Source organism: Anomalospiza imberbis, chromosome 5, assembly GCF_031753505.1.
Source record: "Anomalospiza imberbis isolate Cuckoo-Finch-1a 21T00152 chromosome 5, ASM3175350v1, whole genome shotgun sequence".
Taxonomy (NCBI): domain Eukaryota; kingdom Metazoa; phylum Chordata; class Aves; order Passeriformes; family Viduidae; genus Anomalospiza; species Anomalospiza imberbis.
In genome coordinates this window covers 1,475,846-1,497,022 of record NC_089685.1, presented here as the reverse complement: position 1 = coordinate 1,497,022, position 21,177 = coordinate 1,475,846, and the positions used below count along the sequence as shown (strand labels likewise).

The 21,177-nt window shown below is 44.3% G+C and overlaps 1 protein-coding gene across 1 annotated transcript in view; it reads left to right on the top strand.

Moving 5' to 3' along the window:
* NET1 (neuroepithelial cell transforming 1) overlaps positions 1 to 21,177 on the top strand; it is a 63,678-nt gene that overhangs the window by 31,717 nt on the left and 10,784 nt on the right. Inside the window, exons 2-3 of the mRNA XM_068189363.1 lie at positions 4,112 to 4,178; positions 8,375 to 8,434. Coding sequence (XP_068045464.1) covers positions 4,112 to 4,178; positions 8,375 to 8,434 — 127 coding nt within the window. The remainder of the gene's footprint in view (positions 1 to 4,111; positions 4,179 to 8,374; positions 8,435 to 21,177) is intronic.

Below are 21,177 nucleotides of genomic sequence, written 5' to 3'. Positions count from 1 at the left end.
AAACACACACACAAAAAAAAGGAGGTTGGAAGTCAGAGGGGAAGGAAACACAAAATTACTGTCCAGCCTGAAGAATTTATTTTGGAACTTCCAAAAAATTCAGAGTCCTGCCAGATCAAAGCATTTCTGCAGTTTCCTGGAGAAGTCATCAAAAAGAAGGGAATAAAAGGGGGCAGGCTGTCGAATGGTGCTGACTGGGCAGTGCTGATTTACAGGAAAAAGGGAGAAAAACGACATTAATGGGAATTTGCTCTGCTGTGCCTCACCCTCTGACTGATGGAAGCTCTTTGCACGCCCTTTGTGGTTTCTTTTGCATTCTTGCTGACCCCAAAATCTCATTTATGGCTTTTCCCCCCTCCTTTCTTAAAACCAACCAGCAAAAATCAACGTACAAAAAACCCACCCTGTATCTGGTGAAGAAAAGCAGTGAAAAGATTATGAACAACGTAAGACTCAATAGAAAAATTTGCCTTTTTTTTTTTTTTTTTTGACAAATAGCTTTAAGATTCGAGGGTGTTTTTGCAGTGCTGTTGAACTTTGCTTGAGGTAAATCATTCCCAGGACAAATATGGGCAAGTGCTGAGTGCTTCCATAGGATCCTGGCAGGAGGATCCCGCTGTTTATCCAAGGAAGGTGGGGAACAATGAGCGTTTCCTACTCTGCTCCCAAAGCCAAACAATCGAGCTGCCCACTCTCCTTTATCAATTCCTTATCTATTAATTACCCAAACTTCCTCTATTAAGATTATTGGGGCCACATCTCCTGCTCTGTTATGTTGCCAAGCGGGTTTTGCCTTCAGGGCTTCTCTCTCAGCGCTGGGGAGACTTTTCCAACTAGAAAATCCAACTGGATTTCTCTCTTTGAAAGTTAAAAATATTCCCTATGGATCATCAGCATGGCAATCTCTGTTTGAACAGAACGATTTTCCCTTGGCAGTGTCATTATTTACTGGGAAAAGCCTGGAACATTTCATTTCTTGAAGCAAACAGAGGGTACCAAAACAGAAATGTTTGTTCTTTTCTGTACAAGGTTGGCCTGAGTTTGGAGGGATTTGTTTTGCCTCGATGTTTGACATCTGCAAACTTTATTTTTGTGCCTTCTCATAACCCTGAACTCCTTAATCACTCTGAGGTATGAATCAGCCTGCCTTAATCAACACTTTGTGCTTCTGCTGAGGTGAGGAGAGAGTCTGGCTGCTCATCCTGCCCCAAACACAGGAATTCTGCTGCACACAGAACCCTCAGGGATCTGTTCCTGACACAACCTGGGCCTGTCTGGGTGACAGTGACACAGCAGGGATGTCCCTCCTGGAGCAGCTTCCCAGTAAACAGGGCCATGAACTCCAGCTGGCACCAGCTGGACACTTTATTTGCTCTCTTCAGATCCTAAAATATTCCAGCCAGGCCACTCTGAGCTCAGTTCAATCCATCACAGAGTGTTTTGAGCAGTGCTCAGCTCTGCTTCTCCTCACATTGATTTGTGGAGGGAAAACTTCCAGGATGGTTCCAGGGCATCATCCGTGACCTTTAACTCACCTGGAGTGGCTTCAGATCCGTGACAGGGATGGCCCCTGAGCAATCCCAAGTCAGCCCTGAATCCAGGAATCCCTGTGAGAGCAGGCAGGTGACTCAGCTGGGGTTTGGAAGGGCTGCAGGGAGAGAAAACCAGCCCAGGCCTGGTGCCACTGCTCAGGGCTGGAGGGGGAGCTCAGCATCGTCGTCGTCGTCATCATCATCATCGTCATCATCATGGTCATTTCTACTTCTCTCTCTTCTCATCTGACTCCTCTAATTAAACTGCTGAAGAGGAAATCATGGGATGGTTTGTGGGGGGAAAGACCTCAAAGCCCATCCAGTTCCCACCTTTCCTGGGACACCTCCCGCCATCCCAGGCTGCTCCAGCCCCAGGGTCCAGCCTGGCCTTGGGCATTGCAGGGATCCAGGGGCAGCCCCAGCTGCTCTGGCAATTCCAGCCCAGCCAGGAATTCCTCATTCCCAAGATCCCATCCATCCCTGCCCTCTGGCAGTGGGAGCCATTCCCTGTGTCCTGTCCCTGCAGGCCTTGTCCCCAGTCCCTCTGCAGCTCTCCTGGAGCCCCTTCAGGCCCTGGAATGTGCTGGAAGCTCTCCCTGGAGCCCTCTGCTCTCTCTCCAGGGAACATTCCCAGTTTTCCAGCCTCCCCTGCCCATCCTGGTGCTCCCAAGCCCCAGGAGGGAGGAGCAGCAGCTCTGGGACAGCTCTGGGGTGCACAAAACCCCCTTGGAGTTGAAGGGAGCTTTCCCCTTCAATATTCCAACATTCCACCCCTCTCCTGGCAGCTGGAACTGCATTTCCCCCAGCTGAGGGACCAAGGCACAAAGCTCAGGAGCTGCACCTGGAGCTGCAGGAATTTCTCTCCAGCTCCTGTGGACAACTGGAAAACCCAAGTTTCCTGTGGGGATTTGTGAGCCTTAACCCCGTCAGGCACCTCCTGCCTCCAGCAAAATCCGCTGCAATTCCCAAATGAATTCCTCTGCTGATCCTTCCTCCTCGTTCCCATGGCTCTGCCATCCTGACATGGATGACTGGGATTTCTCCGGGTGGTTTTCCACCTTCCTGGGGCTTCCAGGCCACGATCTGCCTGCTGCTGGCCTTGGAAATGAAGATTCCTGGGATATTCTTCATCTCAAAATACAAATTCCTGCCTTCCTGGAGGCTCCATCCATTCTGCCTTTGGGCATAGTTTGCAGGCCGTTAATTATCTTTAATTTTCAATCTCCAGTGAAGGAAGGGTTAATCAAACTCCTCAGTTTCCTCAGCTGAAATGTTGGGATTTTTCCTTTTTCTGAAAAAAAAACCAAAAAAACCAAAAAAACAACACTATTTGAAAATTCGAGTTCAGATTTTCTTCCTGAGCGGAATGTACTCTTCTAAATCCCAAATAATGTTCCCTTCCAGAGGTTTCTGTGGAATGCAGCTCTTGGAAATGCCACTTTCCTTCCTGGAGCAGTGTCCTGGACACAGGGATGGTGTCCAGAGGCTGATCCCAAACTGCCTTGAGCTTGTGTGATCCAAGGAAAAGCTTCCTCTGATCTTAAATACATTGGAATTGTGTTTATGGCATTTGCTCCAGTTTTTGCCATGGATCATTCACATTCCTGCCCCAGAATTTGGGAATGAAGGGAGGGAAATCCCTGAAATTCATAGGATTTGCAGCCCTCTGTTATTCCCAGGTTTTCCGTAATCCTGTGGGATCTCAGGATGAGGAAGAGGAGGAAAAAAGACAGAAAAGAGGGAAATCTCCCCCCAAAAAAAAAACAGTGGGGAAAAAATGATGTGGCCCATTTGCGACTAAAAACCCACAAAAAACTCACCAAGAGACACAAATCCATCCATCCTCTGGCCAGGAGAAGCTGGAAAAAATTCTGGCTGGAAAGAATTCCTTAAATCCAGCAGAGGGTGAAAGTTGGGAGCAGAATTTGTTTGCTCAGGTGGGGCTGGTTCAATAAAGGGCCCAGCTTTGCTCAAAATTGGGATTACAAAGGGCCCTTTGTGTGTGCCTCCACTTCCCCGGAGGAGAATTCCCTCCAGGAAATCCCCCAGTGCAATTCCAGCCTGGAATTCTATGGCAAGCTCCAAGCTGCCTTGTCCAAATGGGAAAATGAGCCTGGAAATTACGATTATTTTTTATTTTTGCTGTTGTATCCTTCCTTTTTTTTTTTAAACTTGGGATCAAAAAGAGCTTTTCTTGCAATTCCCAGTGGAAAATTTTACACGAAGCCCCTTTTTATTACAGAAAAATCAGAACCGTGAATCCAAAATTAAAAATTTTGGTGGGGCATGCTGACAATCCTTTGGCCTCCTCCTTCCCAAAAAACTCCACCTTTCCTTGTCTTGGCTGTGCTGGGAGCTGTGGAAAACATGGAATTTATCAATTCTGCAGTGGGAATTAAATAATAATAGGAATATCATAATAATAATAATAATGGGAACGTAATAACACAATAATAATAATAATAACAATAACAACAACAACAAAACAACAACAACAGCAATAATAATAATAATAATAGAATAGGAAAATAATAATAATAGGAATAATAATAATGATGATTTTTTTTTTCTGCTCACAGGTACCCCCTGAGACGAGGCAGCTCCTTCACATTCCTGACTCCTGGCCCACACTGGGATTTCACCCTGGTGAGTGGAACAGCTGGAAAAGCAGGAATCCAGAGGTGAAAACTCCTCTGGAAAAGAAGGAAAATCAGCATTTTCCTTGGAATAATTCCTGAGTTTTCCAGCTCCTGAGCTCAGGGAAATTCTGGACATTTTTCCTTGCTGAATTCCTGATTTTCTGATGTGTTTTAGCCCTGGCATGGTGTGAAAATAAAATGAGGGGTTTTTTTATTCCTTAAATGCAAAAAAAAAATCTGGATTTTACTGGTGTGGAGAAGCTTCTCAGAGGGAATTTTTGCTCTTCTTGTGAACTCTCTTTTTTCCATCCTTTATTTCCCAAGGCCTGGAGCAGGTAGGGAAAGATTTCCCTTTGGAATCTCCCTCTGGAATTGTCTGTCCTTCAGGCACGGAGGGTTTTGAGGAATTCCAGCTCCTGTCCCATCCTAAAGCTCATTCCCATAATTCGCTGCCCGTGGAAGTGCTGATCCCATCCTCAAACCTAAAAAACTTCCCTTTCCAAACCCAACCCCTGGAATTTTGGGATGAACTGATCTAGCACAGCTGAACCCACAGATTCTCCTAAATTCAACTTTTGTTGAATTTTAGAAACTTTCAGCTCCATTAAACCCAGATTTTTAATTCTTACAAAGCCTTTAAAATTATTCTTTTCAATCTGAAAATACTGTGCTCTAGCAACACAAACTTTTTTTTTTCCCCCTAATATTCCTATGCCAGTCCCCAAAATCCTCTTTTTTCATGGGATAATTTATGCACAAGTTTGGCCAAAAGGCTGGAAATGAACCTGGCTTGGGAAGAAATTTAAAATTCTAAGCCAGAATTTCCCATGTCTGCCAAAGTGGGATGGATTTTTAGGGAATGATCAGTGCTTGTTCTACATAATTCTAAGGAAAAATAAAATTAGTTTGGGTGTAAACATACTCTGGCTGGAAGCAAAATTCCTTGTGGAATATTTCCCTTCATTTACTTTTATTTCCTTTCATTTAATTTTATTAAATTTCAGTTTAATTTTTGAGGATTTATTTCTGGGAAATTGGAGCTTTGTGGATTTAATTATCCTAAAATCTCATTAAAGTTTCTGACTTCAGGTGGGCAGAAAGCACCAAAAAACACTCAGATCCTTCCAAACCAAAACATCCTGGACGGAGGCAAAAAAGGAGGAGAATTTAATTGGAATTATTTTCCAATTCAAACCCAGTAATTGCTTCCAAAGAATTCCTGAAACTTCCCTCACAATCCTTGAAATTCCACGATCAGCCCTGCTCGTGAGGTGTTCTGAAATAAAATCCCAAAATATTTTCATTTTCCTTCCTGAGCAACATTTTTTTTTTAAAGTTTCTGCTCAACAAAGCCCCTAAATTGGGTCTGGGGACTTCATCATTTCGGGAAAATAAATTTTTTTCATAGGATTTGAGGGCTGGGAAAAAAGGAATTTTCTCCTTTAATAACTTTTGGAAAAGGAATTTTTCCACTGAATTTGGAGGCCATGATAAGGGAGATTTCCCACTTTAAAAATTTTGGGAAAAGGAATTTTTCCCACAGGATTGGGGGACCATGAGAAGGGGAATTTACCCTTTTAATAACTTCGGGAAAAAGAATTTTTTTCCACACAATTTGGGGGCTGGGAAAAGGGAAATTTTCCCCTTTAATAACCTGGGGAAAAGGAATTTTATCCACACAATCTGGGGACTGGAAGAAGGAGAATTTTCTACTTCGGTAATTTTGGGAAAAGGAATTTTTTCCACAGGATTTAGGGGCTGGGAGAAGGGGAATGAGTGGGATCATGGATGGTGGAAGACCCAAAAATGGGAGAAAAAAGCTTTTTTTCAGTTGCTTTTCCATCCTGTGGCTCCAAATCCTTGGATTTGAGCCTTTTCCCCTGGATTTTTTTTTCCCTCTTCTGGCTCTGGAGTGCAATGTCTAAGATTTTATCCAGAATTAAATTATTGGGCAGAGGAAATGGGGCTGCAGCCAATGGAATCCTGAGTCTCGCCAGTTTAAAAACAACATTTTGGCCTCATTTTTGTGTCTGGCTTTGGGCTGGAGCTTTATGGGAAAAAAATTAAATCCTCAACCCCATAAGGAACCAATAAATCCTAAAAAACAAATCCCCCAGAAAAGGGGGGGGGGGGGGTCTTTATTGCAGCTTTTTTTTTTTTCTCATAAAGAAATCCTGAAATCCTCAATTTTCAGGAAAAATCACTGGAAAAAATCCCGAAATCCTCATTTTTTTGGGGGAAAAATCAGCTGGAAAAGTGTGGCCAGAACAGGCTTGGAGAGAGAACCGAGCTGGAATAATTCCCTGATCCCAAGGAAAAATAAAAAGCTGGATTTGCTTTTTTTTTCAAGGCTTTCATGGGTCTGGAAAAGGATGGAGACAGAAATATGGGAATTTTTTTCTCTCTGCTTCAGCAAATCTGTCAGAGAAGGGATTCACGTGAGAGTTGGGATCTTGTCTTCGCAAAAATCAGAAAGAAAAACAGAAAAATTGAAATAAGTGAGGAGTTTTATCCTTGAATCCAAGCTGAGGAAAGAAAACAACAGACAAATTGCAAAAAAAACCCCCCAAAATATAAAGAATTAGTGAGGGAATTTGTGTTAAACACCACCATGAGCTGGATATATTTAATATTAAATAATAGCATGGTGTGGACAGGCAAAACAAATTTAAAATTACTGTGATTATTGAAAAATGTTATTAAAAATATTAAAAATTGTGTTTTTGTGGCCTAAAAACACTGTAATAAAGGAGCATTAAACACACTTGGGGGCCAGGAGAAGGGGAATTTTCCACTTTAATAAATTTTGGGAAAAGGAATTTTTTCCACAGGATTTGGGGATGAGAGAAAGGGAATTTTTCACATAAATAAATTAGGGAAAAAGGATTTTTTTTCACACAATTTGGGGGCTGGAAGAAGGAGAATTTTCTACTTTAATAATTTTGGGGGAAATGAACTTTTTCCACAGGTTTTGGGGGCTGGGCAAAGGGCAATTTTCTACTTTATTCCAGAAACAGTGGGAAATAACAGGAATCTCAGTGCAGATGCCTTTGATCATTATTCCAGTGGGAAGGGAAAAGAGCTGAGAATATTCCCAGGCCAAAAAACCTCATTTTATCCCATAAAAATCCTTGGTTTTTTTAGCCCCTTGCGTTCCCAGCAGGAATTCTGCAGCCACAGCTCTGTGCTGGCCATGCCCCAAGGAATGGGAAATCCCAAAGCTCTCACACACAGGCAGAGACTTCCTAAATAATACTAAACATATAAATAAAGAAGTAAATAAAAATCCAGAACTCCTGGATCCCTGGAATGTCCAAGGCCAGGTTGGAGCACCCTGGGACAGTGGAGGTGACAGATTTGGAACAGGATCCCAAAATCCCTTTCAATCCAGACCATTCCAGGATTTTAAACATATAAATTTTATTTTAAACATATAAATAAAGAAGTAAATAAAAATCCAGAACTCCTGGATCCCTGGAATGTCCAAGGCCAGGTTGGAGCACCCTGGGACAGTGGAGGTGACAGATTTGGAACAGGATCCCAAAATCCCTTTCAATCCAGACCATTCCAGGATTTTAAACATATAAATTTTATTTTAAACATATAAATAAAGAAGTAAATAAAAATCCAGAACTCCTGGATCCCTGGAATGTCCAAGGCCAGGTTGGAGCACCCTGGGACAGTGGAGGTGACAGATTTGGAACAGGATCCCAAAATCCCTTTCAATCCAGACCATTCCAGGATTTTAAACATATAAATTTTATTTTAAACATATAAATAAAGAAGTAAATAAAAATCCAGAACTCCTGGATCCCTGGAATGTCCAAGGCCAGGTTGGAGCACCCTGGGATAATGGAGGTGACAGATTTGGAACAGGATCCCAAAATCCCTTTCAATCCAGACCATTCCAGGATTTTATGACTTTAAATAAATCCCAAATCATTCCCCAGTGGTCCCTGCTGCTGCCACTTCCTACTTAAAAATTCAATTCCCAACCAGAATTAAGGGATGAGAAGCTTTAAGACAAATAATTTAATGTCCAGGTGACAAACTTCATTAAATAACAGAAAAAATTGTGTTCAACTTTTAATTTTCGAGTACTTACACTTCGCTGCGCATGTAAAAAAGGAAATATCTCCAGATGACTGTATTCAAAATCACATTTCTGACCCCAAACCCATAATTTTGTTTGGTTTCTCACAGAAGAGGAAACGCCGAGAGAAGGACGACGATGCTGTCAGCCTGAGCAGCCTCGACTTTAAGGTACTGAAAATGAATTTACAACACCTGAAAATGAATTTACAACATTTCCAATCCCCTCTTTTGGCAATTTCTGTGGAGTTTTCTGGGATTTGAATTTAGGGTCATGCCCAGCTGGGTTTGCTCCTCACCCAACCCTGCCTCAATCCCAAATTCCAAACCCACTCCAGGTTGGATGTGGTGTGAAATGAATGAGTTTTACCCACAACGTGTCACTTCTTGTGCCCTCCCACTGCAGCACTTTGAGCAAAGGTGCAGTTCCTGTTTTCTTGGCATTTCAAAATGCACTCAGATATTTAAAGACGTTTCCGGTGACGCCAGAGCTCTGCCAAAGCTGAAATTTTGGAGTTATTTGAATAGAAATACTCATTAAAATTCTTTTTAGATGCTGACCAGCTCAGTTTCCAAGTTCCTTTGAGAATCTGAGGGCTCTCAAAAAACCCTTTTTGTGTTTAATGCTCCTTTATTACAGTGTTTGTAGGCCATAAAAATACAATTTTTAATATTTTTAATAACATTTTTCAAGGATCGGGGCGTCTCAGTCCTCCTCTCCCAGCGCTGCTGCTCCTGCCTCAATCCCAAATTCCAACCCCACCTCACGCTGGATATTGGGTGAAATAAATGTGTTTTCCCCACAAAATCAGCATTTTTCAAGGGCCAGGAAGGCAAACCCTGCAAAGTCTCTTCAAACGTTGTTTTATTTTGATTTCAGTGCCCCGGCTGGGGGTGAGAACCAGCCGGACTGGCTGGGTGGGAAATCGTCCTTAAAGCTGGGGACTGAAGGGATTTACGGAGCTGAGGTGGAGCTTTTCCTGATTTTCTGAGGGAAAAATCCCACATTTGTCCCTCCTGAGGTGAAGCTTTTCCTGATTTTCTTGGGGAAAAATTCCTTCATCTCACCTGAGGCGAGGCTTTTCCTGCTTTTCTGAGGGAAAAACTCCTTCATCCATCCTGAGGTGAGGTTTTTCCTGCTTTTCTGAGGGAAAATCTCCTTCCCACTGTCCTGAGGCGAGGCTTTTCCTGCTTTTCTTGGGGAAAAACTCCTTCATCCATCCTGAGGTGAAGCTTTTCCTGCTTTTCTTGGGGAAAATTTCCTTCATCTCACCCGAGGCGAGGCTTTTCCTGCTTTTCTGAGGGAAAAATTCCTTCCCACTGTCCTGAGGTGAAGCTTTTCCTGCTTTTCTTGGGGAAAAATTCCTTCATCTATCCTGAGGTGAGAATTTTCCTCCTTTTCTGAGGGAAAAACTCCTTCATCCATCCTGAGGTGAAGCTTTTCCTGCTTTTCTTGGGGAAAATTTCCTTCATCCATCCTGAGGTGAGGCTTTTCCTGATTTTCTGAGGGAAAATCTCCTTCCCACTGTCCTGAGGCGAGGCTTTTCCTGCTTTTCTTGGGGAAAAATTCCTTCATCTCACCTGAGGCGAGGCTTTTCCTGCTTTTCTGAGGGAAAATCTCCTTCCCACTGTCCTGAGGTGAAGCTTTTCCTGCTTTTCTTGGGGAAAAAATCCTTCATCTATCCTGAGGTGAGAATTTTCCTCCTTTTCTGAGGAAAAAACTCCTTCATCCATCCTGAGGTGAAGCTTTTCCTGAATTTCTTGGGGAAAAACTCCTTCATCCATTCTGAGGTGAGGTTTTTCTTGCTTTTCTGAGGGAAAATCTCCTTCCCACTGTCCTGAGGTGAGAATTTTCCCACTTTTCTGAGGGAAAAATTCCTTCCCATTGTCCATCTGTCTCTCCTGAGGTGAAGCTTTTCCTTCTTTTCTGAGGGAAAAACTCCTTCATCCATCCTGAGGTGAAGCTTTTCCTGCTTTTCTTGGGGAAAAATTCCTTCCCACTGTCCTGAGGTGAGGCTTTTCCGGATTTTCTTGGGGAAAAATTCCTCCATCCTTCCTGACGTGAAACTTTTCCTGCTTTTCTGAGGGAAAAATTCCTTCATCTCACCTGAGGCGAGGCTTTTCCTGCTTTTCTGAGGGAAAAATTCCTTCCCAGTGTCCTTCTGTCTGTCCTGAGGTGAAATTTTCCCATTTTTCTGAAGGAGGAATTCTTTCAACCCTCCTGAGGTGAAGCTTCTCCTGATTTTCTGAAGGAAAAACTCCTGCATCCTTCCTGAGGTGAAGCTTTTCCTGCTATTTTTTGATGGAAAAACTCCTTCATCCCTCCTGAAATGAAACTTTTCCCACTTTCCTGACAGAAAAACTCTCTCATCTCTCCTGAGGTGAAGCTTCTCCCGGTTTTCTGAAGGAGAAATTCCTTCATCCCTCCTGAAGGAGGTGAAGCTTTTCCCGATTTTCTTGGGGAAAAACTCCTCCCCATTTTCCATCTGTGTGTCCAGATGGGGACAGGAAGAGAAAAGGGAATTTTCCTGTCTAACACCTCTTTAGTTGAAGCTTAACTAAGTGGGGTTTAAGGTTTATTAGGCTGAGATTAAAGGCAATTTGCTAGTGGGGCATTTCCTGTGTGACCTCATGACCAGGGCACCCTGCTGATGTCACCTCATTTGCATTTCTGAATTCATTATTTCTTCTGAATTAATTTCTTCCCCTCAATTATTTCCTTCTTGATTATTTCTCCTTGATTATTTATTCGGAATTAATTATTCTGAATTAATTATTTTGGGTTATTTCTTCTGAATTATGTATTCAGAATTAATTATTCTGAATGATTTATTCTGAATGATTTATTCTGAATGATTCAGTCTGAATATTTTTCCTGGATTATTTCTTCTGAATTACTTATTTAGAATTAGTTACTCAGATTATTTCTTCTGGATTACTGCTTCTGGATTAATTATTCTGAATTATTTTTTCTTAATAATTTTGCTGGATTATTCTGAATTATTTCTTCTGGATTATTTCTTCTGGATTATTTCTTCTGAATTATTTCTTTGGAATTATTTCTTCTGAATTAATTATTCTGAATTATTTATTCAGAATTCATTTTTCTGGATTATTTATTCTGGGTTATTTATTCAGAATTAATTATTCCCCTGGCATTGCTGGATCCTGCCCAGGCAAATTCTGGGTTTTGACCTCTCCAACCTGGATCCTGAAATTCCAGGATGGGAGGAGAGCAAAAAAAAAAAAAAAATAGAGGTTGTAACCCTCCAAACCTGATTTTTTTAGACTTGTTTTGTTCCTGAGGGAATTCTGGGTTCCTGATGCAATGAGAGTGTTCAGACAGGGAAATCTGCCCTAAGGGAGGAAGATTTTCTTATTTTCTTTTTTTTTTTTGTTTTTTAATTGGACAAGCTCTTCACGTGGAGAAAAAATTCCCTGTGTTAGGGTTTCTCCCACCAAGCAATTGTGAAATTAAAATAGCAACAATCATTTTCACAGAGAAAAAGGGGAATCCCTGGGCTAAAGTTCAGCTTTTCTTTCACTTCATTTTTTAATTTATTCTTTAAAAAGGATCAGCCTCTGCTGGACCTGTGGGAGTTGGAGGCACACCCACCAAAGGAATTCCAATTTTTTTTTGTTAAAATACATGAATTGTGCTGCTGGAATTGTAATTTCCAGACTTGTTGATCCCAACTCCCCAGGATTTTTAAAGTTTCAAAATATTCCTGTCAGATTTCCCAAAATCACCACCAGCCCTTCTGAGCCCCACTGAGCTGTCCCCAAATTGTTCTCTCCTCTGCCTGCGTTTAACCAGAATGAACCCAAAACCACAAATTTGGCTCCATCCCAGCTGAAATAAAATCACAAGAGAAAATCACAATAATTCAATCGCGTACGGATCAAACCATGTATATTTTTAGCCCCTGATAAACTGATTTTCCAGGGTTTTTCTCTAAATCTCCTGCAAAAATGGGATTTCAGCTCCAGCAAATTTAGCTGAAAAATCCCCAATTTGCCACCCTACCCCACATGCTTTTAACATAAAGATAAGGGGATTATTTAATTTTTACTTAATTGGGTTTTATTTTATTTTTATCAACTGGGATCTCTTTTATTAATTGGGATTTTCTTCTGAAAAGCTCCAGCAATGCTTTTTAAAGCTCCCATATCCAGATTATTCCACACACAGGGAATGTGGGATGTGGAATGGTCAGGGGGATCATCCAGAGGCATGAAATGCCTTTATTTATTTAGAAATAAAATTTATTTATTTCCTTGCTTTTTACTCAAAACCCAACCAGCTCCAGCAAATCTTTGAGACTTCTGTTTTGAAACCTTCCAAATATTCCCAAAATCTGAGCAGGATTCCTTCAGCCTCTTCTCTTGTGCCTCCTTTGGGGAGAAAATCAGGAATTTTCTCTTGGGATCATGCCTAGAGCTGCTCTAGAATATAATTTATAATTGACTATAAGAAATGGGAATGAAGGGCAGGAAATTCAGTTTTTCCTGCTTTAAAGCTGAATTATTCCTGCATTTCAGGTGAGTTTGGGGGTGTTGGTGATCCCAACCCATAAATGACCATAACAAACATAGGAATGGAGGGCAGGAAATTCAGTTTTTCCTGCTTTAATCTGTGCATTTCGGGTCCGTTTGGGGCTGTTGGTGATCCCAAACCGCCCCCAAAACTGACTATAAAGAAACTGGGAAAATTGGGCAGGAAATTCAGTTTTTCCTGCTTTAAAGCTGAATTATTTCACATTTCAGGTGAGTTTGGGGCTGTCGGTGATCCCAAATCACCCCCATAAATGACCATAACAAACATAGGAATGGAGGGCAGGAAATTCAGTTTTTCCTACTTTAATCTCTGCATTTCGGTCCGTTTGGGGCTGTTGGTGATCCCAAACCGCCCCCAAAACTGACTATAAAGAAACTGGGAAAATTGGGCAGGAAATTCAGTTTTTCCTGCTTTAAAGCTGAATTATTTCACATTTCAGGTGAGTTTGGGGCTGTTGGTGATCCCAAATCACTCCCATAACTGACTATAAAAATTAGGAATAGAGGGCAGGAAATTCCCTTTTTCGTGCTTTAATCCCTGCATTTCAGGTAAGTTTGGGGCTGTTTGTGATTCCAAATTGCCCCCAAAACTGACTCTTAAAAAAAAAAGGGAGATTTGGGCAGGAAATTCAGTTTTTCCTGCTTTAAAGCTGAATTATTCCTGCATTTCAGGTGAGTTTGGGGCTGTCGGTGATCCCAAATCACCCCCATAAATGACCATAACAAACATAGGAATGGAGGGCAGGAAATTCAGTTTTTCCTGCTTTAATCTCTGCATTTCGGGTCCGTTTGGGACTGTTGGTGATCCCAAACCGCCCCCGGGGCTGTGTGAGGTGTGGCTGAGTCAGGGCGGAAGCAGGAGGGTGTTTTTTGAAGGGCTGGGTGTGGATCCTGATGGTTGTTAGCAACTAAATAAACACTGCCAGCGCCTGCCAGGGCAGAGACTCAACTTCCCCCGAGGCAAAACGAGCAAAAAAAATCACTTTTTGGGTGATGTTTTCTCCTCTTGGGTTGTCCTTGTGAGGATTTAGGGACAGGTATTTCTGGAGGGAAGAGAAATCTCGGTGAGGATCCTTTTACTGACCCCTCTCCCCCAAGCTGTGTCCTCTCCAAGTGTTCCTCACGTTTTAGGGGGGATTTCAGCCCAAATTTCCAACTTCTGGAGCTGGAGGAGTTTGGGCAGTGGAATTATGGAATGGCTTGGGTTGGAAAGGACCTTAAATCCATCTCATCCCAACGCCCTGGCAGGGAAGAAGGAACAGGCTGTGGTGGTAAAGCTGGTGGGGACAACATCTCCAGGCAAGGCAGAAAACACTGATTTAATTTTATTTTTAATGAGAATTACTTTGAAAAGAGAGGAGAGGGGGAGGAAATCCTTGTTTCCAGAAAATCCTGGATTCTTGCCAGTGCAGACCACTTGAAGCCATCAATGAGTGGCATTCCATGACTGGAGTCCTCCCAAATACCTTCTCATTCCTCCCAAAATCTCTTCATTCCTCCCTAAAACCTTCTCAAAAACTTTCTCTTTCCTCCCAAAACTCTTATCATTCCTACCAAAAACCTTCTCATTATTCTCAAAAACCTTCTCGTTCCTCCCCAAACCTTCTCATTCCTCCCTAAAACCTTCTTTCATCCCAAAATCTTGTCATTCCTCCCCAAAACCTTCTCAAAAACTTTCTCTTTCCTCCCAAAACTCTTATCATTCCTACCAAAAACCTTCTCATTATTCTCAAAAACCTTCTCGTTCCTCCCCAAACCTTCTCATTCCTCCCTAAAACCTTCTTTCATCCCAAACCTTCTCATTCCTCCCCAAAATATTAATTCCTCCCAAAACCTTGTCATTCCTCTCCAAAATCTTGTAATTCTTCCCATTCTCTTTCTTCCTAAAACCTTCTCACTCCTCCCAAAAACCTTGTAATTCCTCCCAAAACCTTCTCATTCTTCCCAAAAATCTCACTCCTCCCCAAAAACCTTCTCATTCCTCCTCAAAACCACCTCACTCCTCCTCAAAATCTTGTAATTATTCTCAAAAACCTTCTCATTCCTCCCCAAAACCTTCTCATTCCTCCTCAAAATGTTGTAATTCTTCCCAAAACCTTCTCATTCTTCTCAAAAACCTCTTTTCCTCTCTAACCTTGTAATTCTCCCCAAAACCTTCTCATTCCTCCTCAAAACCACCTCACTCCTCCTCAAAATCTTGTAATTATTCTCAAAAACCTTCTCATTCCTCCCCAAAACCTTCTCATTCCTCCTCAAAATGTTGTAATTCTTCCCAAAACCTTCTCATTCTTCTCAAAAACCTTCTCTTTTCCTCCCCAACCTTGTAATTCTCCCCAAAACCTTCTCATTCCTCCCGAAACTTTGTAATTCCTCCCACAAATTTCATTCTCCCCAAGAACCTTCTCATTCCTCCCAAAAACCTTCTCTTTCCTCCCAAAAACCTTGCAATTCTTCCCAAAACCTTATAAATATTCCCAAAACCCTTGTAATTCCTCCCAAAACCCCTTGGCTTCAGGCAGGGATAACCCAGCCTAAAAATCCTCCCCAAACAACACCAGAAAAAAAAAAACAAACCCAAACAAACCATACCTCCTTCTATTCCAGCATGCCCTCGAGCTTTAAAGAAACACCCAAACCTCCCCTTCCCTCATCCCGAAGGTTTTTATGGGAATTTTCTGGGCGTGTCCGATCCCTGCAGGAACGTGCCCGTGCATAAGTTACAAATTTGTGTTTGAAAATCGACTTTGATCCCATCCAGCAGCTCCGAAAAACAGCTCCTGGCACGGGAGCTGAAGGCAACTGGAGCTTCTTGCTCCATTAATCCCTGGGAAAAAAGGGATTTTGTGCTTAATGAGATCCCTGGATTGGCCAAGCCGTGGTTTCTGCTCTCTCATTCCATATTCATGAGATGGAAATTGCTTTTCTGCCCCAGCACAAGGCAGGTCGGGGGAGCTCATTCCCAAATGTTCCAGCGTGGATTTTACCTTTCCTAAATATTCCCAGATGCTCAAGGGTGGATTTTACCTTTCCTAAATATTCCCAAAATATTCAAGGAGAGATTTCATTTTTTCCTAAATATTCCAAAATGCTTAAGGGGGAATTTTACCTCTCCTAAAGATTCCCAAAATGTTCCAGGGTGGATTTTACCTTCCCTAAATATTCCAAAATGCTCAAGGGTGGATTTTACCTTTCCTAAAGACTCCCAAAATATTCAAGGAGGGATTTTACTTTTCCTATATATTCCCAGATGCTCAAGGGTGGATTTTACCTTTCCTAAAGATTCTCAGATCCTCAAGGGTGGATTTTACCTTTCCTAAAGATTTCCAAACATTCAAGGGCGGATTTTACCTTCCCTAAATATTCCCAAATTGCTCGAGGCTGGCTTTCAGCAAAGTCAGAGTTGATTTTTTTGTGGCTGTTTAAAGGATTTGAGTGGCTACTAATTATAGTCAGCTCCCAGCATCCCAAAAAAACGCTGGAATCCAGAGCAGCTCCTAAAGTTTTTGGATGACCCAATGGTCTCTCATTGGGTCATTGCCTACTTTTGCTCATTTTCCAGAATCATGCTCGAATTTGGCTGGGAATATAAATATCCAGGAGTGGAATGATAAACACATCTCGTGGCCAGTAAACGGCCTCGGCTCGGGGTCCCACCGAACATGGATGGCGAAAGCCCGGAGTGGAAAATCCTATTTATCCCATCCTCGAGTGTTCTGCGCCTTCCACTAAAAATACCCCAGTAAAAATAGCTGGGAAGGGATGGTTTAGGTGGCTGGCAGTTCCCAGGAAATCGGATTGCAAACTGGAAATGGGGATGGCCTGGATGATTTCATTTTCCCCGAGACTCGCAGCCGCCCAAGGGGTTAAAATGTCCCAGGTTCTTGCTTGGAAGGAATCGAATCCTGATGGATTCCATGTTCCAGGATCTGGATTTTTCCAGGAAAACTGGCAAAAACCTGCCCACTGAGGAATACCCACCAGGCTCTGCAGTGCCCCAGCTCCAATCTTCTCCTCTCCAACCAGGAGCTTTGATTCCTGGCTCTTGGATTAGGGATCACATGGAGCCATCCCAGAGCTGGACTGGGTTCCTCTGGCTCTGGTCCAGGAGGTTCCCAAATGCCTTGTGTCCCTTCGTGGTCACCACAAACTGATGGCTTGATGGAGCAGAGGCTGGGCAGAGCTAAAGAACAAAGCAGGGATTCATTGCGAGGATCTTCTCATGGATCCACCTTGGGCAGCACCAGAGCCCAGCCAGGGCTGCACCCAAGATGAACCCAAATGGTCCCAAAATGCACGAGCGCTCCCGGGGGCTCTCACTGGGATCAGCTCTGCTCCATTGGCACGTTGGAGTTCATTGTCCCATTCCAGCTTTAGCCCATGCAGTCCCATCCTGCTTGTTTTTCTCTCCTCAGCCCACGTTGTTTGTGCTCCTGGGCCTGAGGTTTGGATCATTTGTCCTTGGTGCCCAGCTGGAGCAGGAATTGTTTTGTCTCCCTGCTCTGTGCAGAGAGCTCACCATCCCATAATGTGAAGCTCAGACTCACACACAGAATCTGAAAAATACAAAAGCTAAATCCTTGAGGCATCATTTAGGATTCATGGCCTGGCCAGACCAGGGTGCTCTAAGGATTCTCCTGATGATGGGCTGAAGATCCCATTCCTGCTAAGATGTTTATGTCTTCCTGCTGCTCCAACACCTCATTTCCTTGGGTTTTTCCAAGAGAAAAGGCAGGATCAGGTTGTGTGTGTCCACCCTGGGGACATTTTCAGCTGTTGGGGACAACATTCCTGCATGGCCACACTTTGGCAACCCCTGGCATGAGGCAGATGCCAGGTGTCACTTCAACAACCCAGTATTTTTATCCCTAAAAACCTCCATCAGCCTGGAATTGCATGCTGGAATTATGGAATTTCAGTGTGCGTTTTCTTCAGAATTCATCCTTTATTGGATGATGCTTTGGGGCCAAAATAACAAATTGGCATGGCAATACTCCAGAGAGGATTTTTATTTGGTGGCAGCTCTTCCAGGAATAAATTCCAGGAATGTCACAGGGATGAGGCTGCCCAGGACTCAAGGAAAACAGCTCTGTGGGAATGAAATCCCAGCCTGAAAACAAGAGGAAAGCTGAGGGTTGGGTGATTCCCTGTCACTCCAACTCTTCCCAGCTCCCTGATTTGATAACAAGATAGGAGTCACCAAGGGGTTTTGTTCCTGGAAATTAAAATCTCCATGGGAATCCAGGCCAGGAATGCTGTGGATACCCCCTGGCAGGAAAGCAGGAAGAACTGGTCTGGTATCCATGTCTGGTATCCATGGCCTGGCCCGGCTGCGTTCCTGAGGCTCCTGGAAGGACAGGGAAGAGTGGGAAGGGAGCACTGGGAGATCTCGTGGATCGAAGGATGTGTCCCGAGCTGGAGGGAAACTGGAATGACAGCGCAGGGTTTACAGGGAAGTCCATCAAGCTGGGCTGTTGCTCCTTCTTTTTCCCATATTTTGGCTTTTATCTGAGCATTCCCAAGTTGCACGGCCTTGTTCAGGATGGGTTGGCAGCCAAATGAACTCCAGTAAATTTAAGATATTCCCTCTTCCACGGCAGAAGCGGAGCAGAGGCAGGTGAGGAACGTGGAGGAATCTGAGCACGCCCAGAGCCACACTGGGCGTCCCGGGGACGTGATCCTGGGAAAGGGTTCTTGGACCTGTCCTTGGGCACATCCCAGCCTGGCTGTCTGCAGGCTTCTCCAGGTTTATGGCCTTCCCTGTGAGTTCATCCCTTGGGATGGATTTATGGATTTATGGTCATCATCTCCATCCCTTGGATGGGTTTATGGTGATCATCTCCATCCCTTGGGATGAATTTATGGTGATCGTGTCCATCCTGTGGGATGGGTTTATGGTGCTCATCTCCATCCCTTGGGATGGATTTTTGGTGTTTATCTTCATCACTTAGGATGGATTTGTGGTGCTCATCTCCATCACTTAGGATGGATTTATGGTGCTCGTCTCCAGCCCTTGGGATGGGTTTATGGTCATCATTTCCACCACTTAGGATGGATTTATGGTGATCATCACTCAAGATGGGTTTATGGTGCTCATGTCCATCACCTGGGATGGATTTGTGGTTCTCATCTCTATCCCTTGGGATGGATTTTTGGTGTTTATCTCCATCCCTCAGGATGGATTTATGGTGCTCATCTCCACCATTTGGGATGGATTTATGATGACCATCTGTAACCCTCAGGATGGATTTATGGTGCTCGTGTCCATCCCTCGGGATGGATTTATGATGATCATCTGTATCCCTCAGGATGGATTTCTGATCATGTCCATCCCTTGGGATGGGTTTATGGTGCTCATCTCCACCACTCAGGATGGATTTTGCCCCAGAATGTCACTGATGACCTGTACAGATCCAACTGCCACGCAGAAACCATCCCACCTCAGACTGGACCAGCTCCTCAGGGCATTGGTGGCTCTCAGGCGTCTCTCCAAAGGCAGGGCATTTCCCAGGACACAAATCCCTCTGCCTGGCCCAGAGCTAGCCCTGGAGCTCTGTCCCATCAGGCCAGGAAGGTTTCCTCACCGTCACCTCACCTGGGCCTTGCATCACCACGAATTCGTCACCTCCCCAGGTGTCACCACAAAGTCAGGGATCACCCGTGGCCGCGCCACGCGGCCCTGCCCGAGGACAACGCAACACCCGCGTCACCAAATGTCACCAAACGCCTCAGGTGGCGGCAGGAGGAGCTTTGGGACATGGGACACGCCAGGAGTGTTTCGGTGTCACCTCGGTGTGACTCTGCTTCACAGCTCCTCTCACTCCCAGGTGTTCATCCCCGGGTTTTAGTTGGCCTTTTGCCATCTCCCTGCAAAGAAATGAGCTCCTCAGTCTTTAGGTTGAGTTTAACGAGGCTTGGACCTTGGATTTCAGGAGAAATGGGTTTGATAGTCTCTAAAAAAAGATCAAGTCAAGGGAGGGTTTGTCTGCTCCTCCCCAGAGTCAGCGTCACTTTGGTGTTAAAAATAGCGGATTTCGGTAATCCAGGAAAGCATTTTTGTGTCTGGAAGAGTCACAGCCTGTCCTTTCAGCAAGTGGAGACCCAGTGTATCCTGAATTTCTGGGAATCATCAATGTCCTGGCATTGCATGGCAGAGGTTAAGTGGGTGCAGATTTGCTGAGAGAAGCAAACAAAGCCAAAAATTAGAAATCCAGGGGAGGGGACAGCAGGATTTTCCTTTTTCTCCTCCTCCTGACTCCGAAAAACGCTGTTTGCAAACGTCCTGCTGGAACCCACCCCAAATTTCTCTCCTTGAAGCAGCAGCTTGGTCAGCACAGGTAGGCAGCCAAATCAACTGAAGTTTATTTTTACCAGCACAAGAAAGCTTTTATTTCAGAGATTTGCAGCAGTGCCAGGAATAAAAGGACTTGAACAAACAAACAGAAAATCCAAACCCTTTGCAGCTCCAGCCGGGCCTGCCGAGACAGGCTCCCCTGGGAGAGCAGGGGGAGAGGCTCAGCCCAGCCCCAGAGCTGTGCCAGCACAACTTTAAAGCACAGAGCAGACTCAAAAGCACAGGTCTAGACAAGAATTACTATTTTTTTAAAACATTTTGCAGCGGCAAAGGTTTTATATACTCCAGCGTTGGCAAGGAGAGCTGCTGTTAAAAGGAGGTTGTCCCGCCAGGCTGTAAGTGCCAGGAAAAAACACTAAAAATGGGGGGAAAAATCAAATGTATGCTTGGCTTTGTGGGATGGGACAGACTCTTTGCCCTCCTTGCAGCAGAGTCTCTTGGAGGTCCCGTTTTTCACAGAATCCCAGGATGGGTGAGGTTGGAAAGGACCCAGTGGGTCACTGGTCCCACTCCCTGCTCCAGCAGGGCCGTCCCAGAGCACAGGGCACAGGGCAGTGCCCGGGTGCCTCTGGAATGTCCCCAGGGAGGAGACTCCAGCCCCGCTCTGGGCTCTGCTCAGGGCTGGGCACTGCCCAGGGCAGAAGTTCTGGCCCCTCAGCTCGGCAAGGACGTTGAGATGCTCGAGCACGTCCAGAGGAGGGAGAGGGGCTGGGAACACAAACCCTGTGAGGAACGGCTGAGGGAGCTGGGGGTGCTCAGCCTGGAGAAAAGGAGACTCAGGGTGGCCTCAGCACTCTCCACAGCTCCTGAAAGGTGCCTGTGCTCAGCTGGGGCTGGGCTCTTTCTCCAGGCAGCACTGGCAGAACCAGAGCACACAGGCTCAAGCTGAGCCCAGGGAAATTCAGGTTGGATATCAGGAAAAAGCTTTTCCAGAAAGGGTGACAAAGTTCTGGAATGGCTGCCCGGGGAGGTGGTGGGGTCACCAGCCCTGGATGTGTTTAAAGAG